Here is a 13011-nt window from a genome sequence, read left to right as displayed (position 1 = left end):
CTAGTATGGCCTATAACATTCATATCACAAAGTATAATGAGTGAACCTAACCCTTAAAAAAGTTGTATCATCAGTTCTGTGCAGTAAGTAGAGCTCATTAATATATACAAAATGTCACTGTAAGTGAGTAGCTCTGGTAGTTGGAATACACTTACCCATAGACCCGTTCCATATTACACTGGTTGACCGTGCTGCTGTTACCCAAGTGCTTTAATTTGCTGTTCACGTGTTAGCTATATCACTCAGAGTGTGAATTTGTTGTCCTGGGGTATGTAATTCACATCTTCTTTGAGTGGTTGCAGACACGTATTTCACGCAGGTGTGTGCGCACCCAGTGCACCAAAGTTGGAGAATTTTGCCTACAAGCATCCATAGGGGTGGTGCTTATGCCCTTTCCCTTAAAGCCCTTCCCTTGGCTGTATAAGGATGATGCCGCCCTGACCCTCCCTCATTTCCTTTTCACTGCCCATGGCTAGAGTCAGAGTGCTCCATGTGGTGTTTCTTCACACTAATTTTCTTGTCATGGCCTTCTGAGATTTTGTTGTAAATAGTTGTAGTAGCTAGTTAGATAGTATACCTTAGTTATAATAGTTAAAGTAGCTGTGTTTTTTCTGGAGGAATGCCTTCACCTGGATTTAAATATGGTCTGTTGTGCATGGTGACTATTCCTAGGGGTGATCCCTACATGCTATTTTTATTGTGTCTGGGAGGGCGGCACATTAAGGAGAAGTGCACCATTTATAAATCTTTTAAGAAAAGAATTCAGGTGACAAGGGACTTGAGATTCAAGCAGCACTTGACGGAGCAGGCCACAACAGCTGCGTTGGCACTAGTATTCACTCCTCAGACACCTTTGGAGCCACATTGAGCTGATGTTCCTTGCCCAGACTCTGAGGCCTCCCCCTGGAGGAAGAGAAATCGTTCCCCTTCCCGTGCCAACTGAGAAAAGGACCCATAATACAGACTGTAGGTAGCCACTCCAGATCTCAGGGAGAGTCATCCTCCTCTGCCACAATCAGTGCAGATCAGTACTGTGACTCTTCAGATACGCACAACTGAATGGAGCCTTTTACCAGCTTTCGGGTACTGAATCACCATCAACTCGAGGTTCCACCATGGTCTCTGACACTGTCCCTGCGATGTCTGTTGAGATCAGTATGGATGATGATGGCATTGATGGTGTCCACACGTCTGGCATATCAAGCAACGTCATATCTGCTATGCCTTTCAGTTCCTGATTCTCAAGTTATCCAGAAACATTCAGCTGCAGCGACTTCCTCAATAGTGACAGCTTGGTCTGGGTTAACTACACAGATGTTCCAGCTGCCAGCACCATCCTCAGCACCGCACATCACTCTGAGTACTCAGTCAAGGCCATCTGTACTAGTTCTGAGGGGGTTCGTTGGCACAGCAGTCATCTTCGGCACCACTGGTGATCATATTGCAGATCGTGTCGGGATCTATACCAACCCCAGTGTGGTGTGTCTTTCAGCATTGGTACCAAGTGAATGTGTTGCCCCTGCCAATCTTCAGAGTGCTGACTTCTTCATTGGCCCCAGTGCTGACGCTACTGGCTTCCTCACCAATAACGGAGGACTTGTGGCACATCAGGACCTCCTTAGACGATTGGCTTCAGCCTTAGGTATATAGGCTGAATTTGTGCAGGAGAAAACATGTAAGCTAGTGGACATTCTTCAGTCCTTAATCTCAGGGAGCCAATGAGAGGTCACATCGAGGGAAGTACAAGCCCATGCTTGAGGGCAAAGAGGTTGGATCTCATGGGCAGGAAAACTTATTGAACTACCTCCTTACAAATGCAAGTGGCAAACCAGCAGGCACTGATATCCAAATAAAATAATGTGACCTGGGACTCTGTAGCCAAGTTTATGGACACATTACCCAAATCCTCTACAGAGGAGTTTGAGGCATTTTTTGTGGAGTTTGGTTGCAAAGATTTATTTGTAATCGGCCCTGAACATAGCTGATATGGTTGTCAGGGTTATGACTTTGGTGGTCACTATGAGCATCGTGGTTGCAGAATTCAGGAATAGCAGCAGCTAGCCAACAGTGTGTGGAAGACCTACATTTCAATGGTCAACTTCTATTCTCAGGCAAAATGGATGAAACTTTACATTCTTTTAAGAACTCTCAAGCAAATCTGTGCTCTTTGGGCATTTATACTCCAGCAACAAGGAGACATAATTTTGGCAGTCAGCAGCAGTACTGCTCTCAACCATATTTTAGGCAGACACCTTACCAACTGAGACAAGACTACTCCAGAAAGGGGAATAAGTTTCAGAGGAGGAGATCTTTGGGTTCTAGTTTTACCCAGCCACTCTGTCCCCCTCCACCTTCAGCCAGGCAGCCTATTTGCCTTGCATATCAAGAGCAGCAGACCAGTTGTGAACATCTCAACCTCATCATTTCAGTTTGAGGACAGGCTGTTTCACTTCTGCAGTGCTTGGGGAAGCGATAACGACTGACAGATGGGTCCTAAGCAGTGTGGGATTGGGGTACTCCATTCAATTTTTGTCTTTCCCTCCATCCCGTACCCTTTTCAGGGACCCTTCTTATGAGTCACTGCTTCTTCAGCAGATTCAGACTCTGTGCACTGGGAGCTGTACAGGAGGTTCCTCATCAGCATAGTGGAAAGGGATGCTACTCCAGGTGTTTCCTGATCCCCAAGTCCAAGGAAGGAATAAGACCTATTCTCAATTGCTGCTGCTGTCCCACTAGGTACATCAGATATGTGCGATCCCACATGGCTGCTATTACCCTGGCTGCTATTATTTCTGCACTGAATCACAGCAACCAGTTTGCTGTTCTCAATCTCCAAGATGCTTATTTTCACATGTCCGTCTTCCCAGATCTCAGGAAGTTCCTGAGATTTCTTGTCGCAAGCCAACACTATCAAGACAAAGTTCTTCCTTTTGGCGTGTCTTCAGTCCCACACGTCTTTACCACATACATGATGGTGGGTAGCGACCTATCTCAGAAGGAGGGGCGTTCATGTCTTCCCATTCCTGAATGATTGGTTAGTAAGAAGCAGATCCAGGAAGTGAGTCCTTAGTCATGTCCAGTTCACGTTGGACCTTTTCAATCAACTGGGGATGATCCTGCACGAATTAAAATCTACTCTAACCTAGGGCTGTCATGCTATTTTAAAAAAATTAATAGAATTTATTTAAATATTTTGGATGTTTTCTACATTTTCAGATATATTGCTTTCAATTACCACACAATTCAAAGTGTACAGTGCTCACTTTATATTATTATTTTTGATTACAAATATTTGCACAGTAAAAAATAAAAGAAATAGTACTTTTCAATTAACCTAATACAAATACTGTAGTGCAATCTTTTTATCATGAAAGTTAAACTTACAAAAGTAGAATTATGTACAAAAAAATTACTGCACTCAAACAAAACAATGTAAAACTTTAGAGCCTACAAGTCCACTCAGTCCTACTTCTTGTTCAGCCAATCGCTCAGACAAACAAGTCTGTTTACATTTGCAGGCAATAATGCTGCTTGCTGCTTATTTACAATGTCACCTGAAAGTGACAACAGGTGTTTGCATGGCACTGTTGTAGCTGGTGTCACAAGATATTTATGTGCCAGATGTGCTAAAGATTCATATGTCCCTTCATTTTTCAACCACCCTTCCAGAGGACCTTCCATACTGATGATGGGTTGTGCTCGATAACAATCCAAAGCAGTGCAGATTGACGCAGGTTCATTTTCATCATCTGTGTCAGATGCCACCAGCAGAAAGTTGATTTTCTTTTTTGATGGCTCAGTTCTGTAGTTTCCACGTCGGAGTGTTGCTCTTTTAAAATTTCTGAAAGCATGCTCCACACCTTGTCCCTCTCGGATTTTGGAAGGCACTTCAGATTCTTAAACTGTGCTAAATAGTGCTGTAGCTATCTTTAGAAATCTCACTTTGGTACCTTCTTTGTGTTTTGTCAAATCTGCGGTGACAGTGTTCGTAAATCAAACATGCTGGGTCATCATCCGAGACTGCTATAACATGAAATATATGGCACAATGTGGGTAAAACCAGAGCAGGAGACATACAATTATCCCCCAAGCAGTTCAGTTGCAAATTTAATTAACGCATTTTTTTTTAACAAGCATCATCAGCATGGAAGCATGTCCTCTGGAATGGTGGCCAAAGCATAAAGGAGCATACAAATGTTTAGCTTATCTGGCATATAAATACTTTGCAATGCCACTACAAAAGTGCCATGCAAACGCCTGTTCTCACTTTCAGGTGACATTGTAAATAAGAAGCGGGCAGTATTGTGTCCCGTAAGTGTAAACAAACTTGTTTGTCTTAGCAATTGGCTGAACAAGAAGTAGGAGTGAGTGGACTTGTTCACGCACAGAAAATATTGTTTGGACCCATAATGTTCCTGGTGGTGATTCAATCTCAAAGCCCTGGAAATGCCTAGGAGTGTCAGTTGATAAACTTTGTAAAAGTAGTATGACTTGAAGAATTTGAAGGCTGGGAGGTCATTTCGGCCTGTGAAGAGAAGGGAGGTAATTATTAGAAACAAGAAAACTTCCTTGAAATGTAATCAAGGTTCAGGAAACAGCATGACCTAAACTCAGTGGTAGAAATTGTATTCAGGCCATGTCTGGGTCTTTGCCTTCCATGGTGTGGGTGGGTAAGGGCTGTTTTTATCTTAACAGGAAAGTTAATTAAAAGAGAGCCTCCAAGAAAAGGCACAAGTAGTGCCAGGAGAATTTGCCACCAAGGACAGTCAGGTTCAGAATGGGAAATTAAGTGGCAAATTATGCCCTTGCCTGCCACTGCTGTATGGGAGAGGCAGGATGGTTCACTCTGAGCAACAATGAACTGTAGTTGATTCATAGTTAGGGTCCTACTAAATTCATGGTCTGTTTTCGCTCAATTTCATGGTCATAGGAATTTAAAAATTGTAAATTTAATTATTTCAGCTATTTAAATCTGAAATTTCACGGTGTTGTAATTGTAGGGATCCTCACGCCCCAATGAGTTTTGTGGGGAGGTCGCAAGGTTTTTTATTGTAGGGGGAGTTGTGGTACTGCCACCCTTACTTCTGAACCGCTGTTGGTGGCAGCGCTGCCTTCATAGTTGGGTAGCTGGAGAGCGGCGGCTGCTGGCTGGCATCCCAGCTCTGAAGGCAGAGGTGCCATCAGCAGCAGCGCAGAAGTAAGGGTGGCATGGCCTGGTATGGTATTGCCACCCTTAATTCTACACTGCTGCAGGCAGGGCGCTGCCTTCAGAGCTGGGCGCCTGGCCAACAGCCGCCATTCTCCAGCCACCCAGCTCTGAAGGCATTACAGAAGTAAGAGTGGCAATACCGCAACCCCCCTAAAATAACCTTGTGGACCCCCCCCCCGCAACTCCCTTTGGGGTCAGGACCCCCAATTTGAGAAACGTTGGTCTCCCCCCTGTGAAATCCCTATAGTATAGGGTAAAAGCACTCAAAAGACCAGATTTCACAGGGGGAGTCCCGATTTCATTGTCCGTGACGCATTTTTCATGGCCGTGGATTTGATAGGGCCTTACTTACAGATGGGAGTACTTTCTCATCCACAGATAGGCTTCTCTGCCAAATTGGCTGCCTGCTGTATGGAACGCTTAATGTTTTTCCTGCTGTTGATAAAGTGAAACCTTTGTTATACTTGGCCCATGGTGCATGCTGGAGGTGAAGGGAAGATGTGCTGCAGTCTGAGTAGTAGTATTTTCCGTGCATAGAGATCATGAGGAACAAATAGTACACAGAATCTATGTCCAGAAACTGGGGTTTGGTTTGAGGGATGGGCTCATGAGCTTTTAAGCACCAAAATAAAGTATCATTAATTCTTTTACTTGCTGGTGTTTTCTTCCTTTCTTCCTTTCTTTTGTCAAGAAGAAAATGTGCCATGCCAGTGTGGTTACTTAACAAATTTGGAGCAGCTGGCCAGCCTAGGCATCTTAGCTTCAGCAGTTTTATCAATGTCAAAGATGGGAAGGCAGACACCATTTCTGGAGAGCTTATTTCCCAAATAAAGAGCAGAGTAGGACAAGGGGGAGAGGAAAGGGAATGTAGTTGTCATGCACTGCCAGCATGACTCAAAACTTCACTTTCCTGTTCCTTTTTCATTTCCCCCAATCCATTTTAATTTAGCAATGCTAGGATTCAAAGTAGAAGAAATTCAATAAGCATCCTGTTTGAAGATGTAGTGATCTCTAGTGCCAAGTAAGATAGATGTTTTCAGTAATATAATCATAACATCTGATTATATTTCTCCAAAGTAAAATATGTTTGGGGAAGTGCCTAGAAGCTTGTTTTTCAGTTTCTCTGAAATTTTGTTTTAACCCTGAGGTTTCATGAATGAGGTCTGATCATGACCAATAACTGCAATTGGTAGGTGCAAGTGTCCAGCAGTCCTTAGGATCAGACTGATCTTGTAAACTTTGCTAACTTGAATTTCAGTTCTGTAGATACTCTAAGTAAATATGATAAACTAAGATAATTATGGGACCACTCTCTTTTTTTTTTTTTTTTCCCTTTCCTAGCATTCCCGTGGTTCGGAATGGATATTGGGGGAACATTGGTTAAACTGGTCTACTTTGAACCAAAAGACATTACAGCAGAAGAGGAACAGGAGGAAGTAGAAAACCTGAAAAGCATTAGGAAATACTTGACTTCCAATACAGCCTATGGTAAAACTGGCATTCGCGATGTCCATCTTGAACTGAAAAACTTGACCATGTGTGGACGCAAAGGGAATTTGCACTTCATCCGCTTTCCCACCTGTGCCATGCATAGGTTCATACAGATGGGTAGTGAAAAGAACTTCTCCAGCCTGCACACTACACTTTGTGCCACGGGAGGTGGGGCTTACAAGTTTGAAGAGAACTTCAGAACGGTATGTGGGAAATGCACATAATCTCACTAAGGAGCATCTATCTGTGAGTCCTTCTCCAAAACCAAATATATGAAAATCTTTCTATTAACTAAAGTTTTCAATAAAATTACCTCTGTGTCACACCTAGACAGTCACTTTTTTAACTTAAAGAATTGCTAATTGGGAAGATTTAGAACAATACTTCCTTAGGATGAGAAACTGGGTGGATTGACTTAAATAAGCAAGCCGACCTTGATTTAAATAATCATTTATGATCCCATTTTTCATTTGTACTTTTTAGGTTTTTTTTTTTTTTAGTTATTAAAGAGAGGTTGATTCTCTTTGGTTGGTAATCATTAAAACATATCAATTTGCAACTATAAATACCAAATTCAGTGGTAAAGGGTATACTTCTTGCTAACCAGGGGGATTTATTTAAGCAAATGCATTTCTTATTTACTAGATGATGATTAATTATTTTACTTGTGATTTGTGTCAAGGTCTGTTTGGATGCATTTTTAATTGAATTAAAATTTCTATCCAGAGCATTTTAAAATGATTTAATGAGTTAAATAAGGCTACTGTAGATCTGCTGGATACATAAGAAAAAATAAAATTATCAAAACATGTTTTGAATTTAAAACCAAGTGATTTATTACACAACGGAAATATCTGTTGTTAATGCATTGAACTAATTGTTTCTGGTCACCATGTCCTTCAGGAGTTTAGAATTAGGTTTCATCATCATCACCTAGTTTTCATTCTTATATTGGAAGAAGAAAACAAGCTTTCCTCCTTTTTTCAAATCCCAGTCAGCTTCTTAACTTTGAATGGACTATAGTCATTGATTTGAAGTAGCTGAATAAACTTAAATGAATAAAATTATTCACTCTGTATCTGAAAAAGACTGCCAAAAGCTGCGTTACACTGCAACAGATGCCAGTTCCAGGTCATTAGCCAGTGCAAACATATTCTGCTTAATTTGTTTTTTATTTTAATTTAAATGAATTTAATAGATTTATAGTAAGTTTAGGTCTTTAACAGATGTTACCATTTCAAATTAAATTTTAAATGAGCTTATTTTAAAAAAGAAAAAAGTTTAAATTTTAAAAATCCATTTTAAATTAAAAAAATCTGATTTTTTTCAAATCCATTGATTTTTGTCCAACCTGATGAGAAAAGGGGGAGGAGATATTTCTGTCCTGCTCTACCCTTTTGCAATCTCTTGATCCATTTGTTTTGACCTCCAGTGAACTGTATTGTGAGTCCGATCATGGTCATCACGTACAGCTCATAAGATTAATATGTCTCAAATTTCTAAAACTTACAGGTGCTCGTCCTATGTTCTGGGAACCGATCTAATACACTAAAATTACTAAATAAGCAAAGGACTTCCCATAAATATGTTCATCTTGGCCCACTCTCTTCTCATCAGCCTTACACAAGAGGGGAAAAAAAAGGCCTTTGCAGCCTGCAGGGAAGGCTAAAAAATCTGGGCTCTGACAGCTTGAGTGGGTGTGAGAAGTGAGTTTCAAAACAGAAGACCGATCCTAGAGAAGGCCCTGCAAGCAGCGCTCCATCATTTGTATTGAGGAAGCTCCAGTGCCCGTGCTGATCTCAGGTGTAACAGTCTGTCACAGGGGGAGAGCAATTAGGTCCTAAACCAATGAGAGCTTGATAAGTTAAAATCAATACCTTGAAGTCCATCCAGAAGCTTGTTAGAAGCCATGACATCCCCCCAGAACACAAGTCTGAAGTACTGCCAATGTGCAACATCACTGAGTGCAGAATGCTGCAGCCTGCTTATTCAGCTTCTGAATCATCCTGAGTTGTATCCACCTATACTGTATATCGTGGCAATCTTATTTTGAGCATGAATAATAGTGGCAAGGTCTACATCAGAGAGAAGAGGTTGCACAGTGGCTTATTTTGTCATGGACCACAGTTTAAGAATCTGTGTCCTGAAGCGTTGAAATGTCATTGTCTGAGTTTCTTGCACACCTGATACTTTTACATGCAGACTGTAATGAATTGTAATGTATAACCTAACCATGGGGATGCATATAACAAAAATTTAAATGCATCCTTTCATAGAAAGTGTTTAATCTGATTGCATGCATGTAAATCCATGGAGCTATGAATATTGGTAAAATGCTTTGTTTAACCTCTGTAGCCTACTTTTGTATTTATTTCCCCCTTGTAACATTTATTTTTGTATTTCATAACAGTATTTCTAAATATCCATGAATTGTACAACCTAGTGTCCTTCAGGATTGCACAGCTCTAGCAGGAAAGTGTCTGCCATATTATTGCAAAATAACATGTTCAAATCCAAAAGCAGTAGTTTAATTTTCAGTATTGCTGCTGCTTTCTTTTATTCCCCAAAGAATCACTACTAATTGCCTGTTGGAGAATCAGGTTCCAAATCTCCCTTCTAGCTTTAAATATTTTCCACAGATTTGATTTCAAGTACCCTTATTCCTTCCTATTCTCTCCATTTCCCAAATATTAACTTTTCAGTTCCCCATTTCATATCTCTCCACAGTGATTGGTCCCGCTGTTCAGCCTACTCTTCCATCAGTTGGAATAATGGTTGCCACATTCATAAAACAAAACAGGAAGCTGGTGAAGATTTCTTAGGAAAGGGTGATATGTTCTTAATTTCAGGTATAGGTGAAGTGGTGAGTAGCTACAGATACAACATTACTACCCCATCCAATCCAGGTGTAGATGTGTAATTAAAACAATAACTGACTAAATATTACACTGAAAATAAAAAGATTCCCTTACCTCAACATATTCAAAATGTTAGGGGCTAAAACATCATTTTAAAATCAAACTTTATTTTTGCCGAAATTTATGGGACCACTGGAGAAGTGATATAGTATAGCTTCTAGGGCCTAGAAACATTTTTCCTGCATTATTGGCCTTTGCCATAGTGGGTCCAAGCACTCCCCATTGGCTTCCACAAATCAAAAAGGGACAAAGGACTGTTGCATGTGATCAGCAAACCTCATCCAGAATCTGTCTGCAAAACTGGGTGGCACTCAACTAGCAGAAACTACACACTTGAACCTTCTTCCTCAGATACTCGATTCAGAGGACCAGAAAAACTCAATGCCAGCTAGAGCTATACTGAAGAAGGTTGCCTGCCTGAAAGCAGTCCTGTACCATCACCAAATAGCTCACCATTTGGAGCTGTTCCAATTCTGAGTTGCAACAGCAGATTCTTAGAGGTGCTAAGCACCTGGAATTCCAAATAAAGTCAGTGGGAAGTGTGAGTTCTCATCACCTCTGAAAATGAAACCTTTAGGTCTGGTCTACACTGTGTGTGGCGGAGGGGTCCATCTAAGTTACGCAACTTCCGCTATGTGAATAACATAGCTGAAGTCGATGTACTTAGATCTACTCACTGCGGTGAGTCGACAGCTGATGCTCCCCCGTCGACTCCGCCTGTGCCTCTTACTCCGGTGGAATACTGGAGTCGACAGGAGAGTGCTCTGCGGTTGATTTATCGTGTCTAGTCTAGACACGATAAATCGACCCCCGCTGGATCAATCGCTGCCCTTTGATGCTGCAGGTAATGTAGACAAGACCTGAGTCTCAGAAACAGGGAGGCAGGTAAAAATCTTCCATGCCACGGTCAGCTGGATTTGCTGTCTAGCCTCCCTCTCTGATGTAGGCCATTTGTAAACTCTGGTGACTTAGGACAGTGCAGGAGAAAGGAGTGCCTGGGGTCCATCCCGTGGTCCTGGGCAAAAATGAGTGATAATCCCCCAGGCCATTGCTGCAGTGCTCCTGGCATTTGAGCATTCTTCCTTGAAGTTCTAGGATCCAGTTGGATTCATTCATCTCTTAAGTGAAACCACAGAAATAGGCTTATCAGCCAGAGGGCAATATATAATACTCCGTGAGGAACATGAACAAGAATGAGTCAGTAATATGGCAGAATTTTCAGGTTGGCCTTTTTCCTTCTTTCCTGAATTATTTTACTGGTTGCATTTACTTGCAGGCAGCACTGCTGTTCTTGGGAGCTAGCTGTGCTGGCAGTTTCTCTTTATAAAGTTTGTCACTCAGTTCTGACCATTTTTCATTGGTCTGTATTACGCCGACTTCTTCATGAGTAATAGGTCACAAGGTAGCTGGACCCTGTGAGTAGACCAGGCCCAGATCCCAGTGTCAATGTTTACTAGGCCCAACTGAGACTAATTAAAGGGCAGGGAGGGCTGTACCTGGAGTGATAAAGGCCTGTAAAGAGGGCGGGATGAGGAGTTGTTATTGTGGCAGACTGTGCCTGGGGAGAGGAACCAAAGGCCAGGTGCCTATGAAGGTTGCCCTGAAGGGCAACAGAATTGGCTGAGAGCAGAGTTGGCTAGGAATGGGGTGTTGCAAGTGGCAGGATTACCTGAGACCCCACTGTCAGGATAAGCCATGAAATCCTAGGACAAAGGGAGAGCTGAGGAACTGTGGGGGGGTTTTTGTGGGCGGGGGAGGGTGGTCTGTTACATGCCTATGTTTGGACAAATAAATTTACTTACTGGGCATGTCAGAGAGTCCTTGTTAAGCTGTGGAGGAGCCCTGCCATGTCACCTATGGTAGAAAGGTGAGGTACTTTGCCCCCAATAAAAGGGAAAAATTAGGTGGATCTTTGGTGCCCAGTGAAGAGGGGGAAATCAAAGGCAGGGTGCTGCAGAGTGACCCATGGCTGCAAGGGGGTGCTTAGGTTGCAGGCTCCATATTTCAGGTTATGTCTATAAAGAGAACATGGGATTCTTTGCTTGTTCACTTGCAGTATAAATCCTTTGAAAATTCTTTACCTTCTTCTGGAATACCCTGTCTATCCAAAATGCCTGTTTGTTCCACAGTCAAATGCTTTGTAATATAACAAGAAATAACTTACTCTGTTACTTGGTTTATGTTACAGAGTAAGTCTAGTTGAAAGACACTTGAGATGTGCCTCCAAATCTTTGACATTTCTATAAAAAAAACTTCCATGTTTCTGTACCATATTTATTTAGCTTGTGAATTATAAATCTGTCCTCAGAACCACTTCCATTGCAGTTAGTGGCAAAATTCTTATTGATTTCAGTGGGCCTAGGTGGGGACCTTGCTCTCTATTCTATCGAGAATCAATCTAACAGTATAACACTGAAAGCTCTTTAGGCGCTTTACCAAGGTGGGAGTGGGGAAGGTAGTTTCTAACCTTTTTAAAATTGATTTGTAAACACTTTCTGTTTTAAAACAACCTTAGGCATTTTTAGGCATATTCAAAGTGTCTGTTTCTAGGAATGTGGGGTCAGTCACTGCAGTGGAAAGTACTAGGGTTAGACTGATTTCTGACAGATGGTGGATCCTGTCATGTCCTGAAAGCTGAAATATTTCCATATTACATTTACACTCGGAGTGTAATGAAAACATGTCCATATAAATTATTTCTAGTCATTTTAATCTGGAATGATATTTTTGTGGGTTCATTAAATTGTGAACAAGTATAAATCAATATATTCAAGAGGTGTGAATTGTCTTGGTGTACATCTGTTAATTTTATAATGTACATTTACCTACTTTTAAAATAATATGAAACAGTGGAGCAAAAGTACACATAAATGAGAAAAGGGAAAGTCTGCTCAGTGATTATTTACTATATGTTTGTTATTCCCCAAAGGCTATTCTTTGTTACTGATAGAATCTTGATATATACCTTCTATGCAGGGCTTGAAAAATCCACCTGCCCACACCCATTAGGAAGATTCCCCAAAGAGTGCCATCAACTACTGGAGAATGAGTTTTTGTTTTAAAAGCCCTGATTGCAAAGATCACCTTGATGTGAAAAAATTATTGATGGGTGCCATGCTGACTACATAAAAAAGGCTCCCTATGTCTCTATTGCTGCCCATAGCTCTCCAAGATACAGACGAATGGTGTCAGGTTCGCTACTGCTATTCAGAATCCTTTGGGCAGCTGTGATACTGACAAAATTCTTATTAGTTTTACTCTCTTGCTTGAGAAGGCTAGAAGCTGTAACCTTGGGGCAGAGGAGTGAACAGTGCAATCTTGGGAAAGGTAAAGTAGTGAAAACTCTTATTGTCACCATCACCCTTAGCAGCCAGGAAGCTCTGGTGAGGAGAA

General features: G+C 41.5%; 1 protein-coding gene across 4 annotated transcripts in view; it reads left to right on the top strand.

Annotated features, from left to right (window-relative positions):
* The window catches only part of PANK1 (pantothenate kinase 1), a 38276-nt gene that overhangs the window by 9077 nt on the left and 16188 nt on the right, over positions 1-13011 (top strand). For 3 of the 4 annotated variants that reach the window (XM_073353803.1, XM_073353801.2, XM_073353802.2), the window contains exon 2: positions 6551-6903. In XM_073353803.1, the coding sequence (XP_073209904.1) occupies positions 6551-6903 (353 nt within the window). Of the gene's footprint in view, positions 1-6550; positions 6904-6924; positions 6947-13011 lie in introns of those variants that run through there. The other variant, XM_073353804.1, reaches the window with a different exon arrangement.

This window comes from Lepidochelys kempii, chromosome 7 (genome assembly GCF_965140285.1).
Source record: "Lepidochelys kempii isolate rLepKem1 chromosome 7, rLepKem1.hap1, whole genome shotgun sequence".
NCBI classification, from domain to species: Eukaryota; Metazoa; Chordata; order Testudines; family Cheloniidae; genus Lepidochelys; species Lepidochelys kempii.
This window is presented reverse-complemented; position numbering and strand designations above follow the sequence as displayed.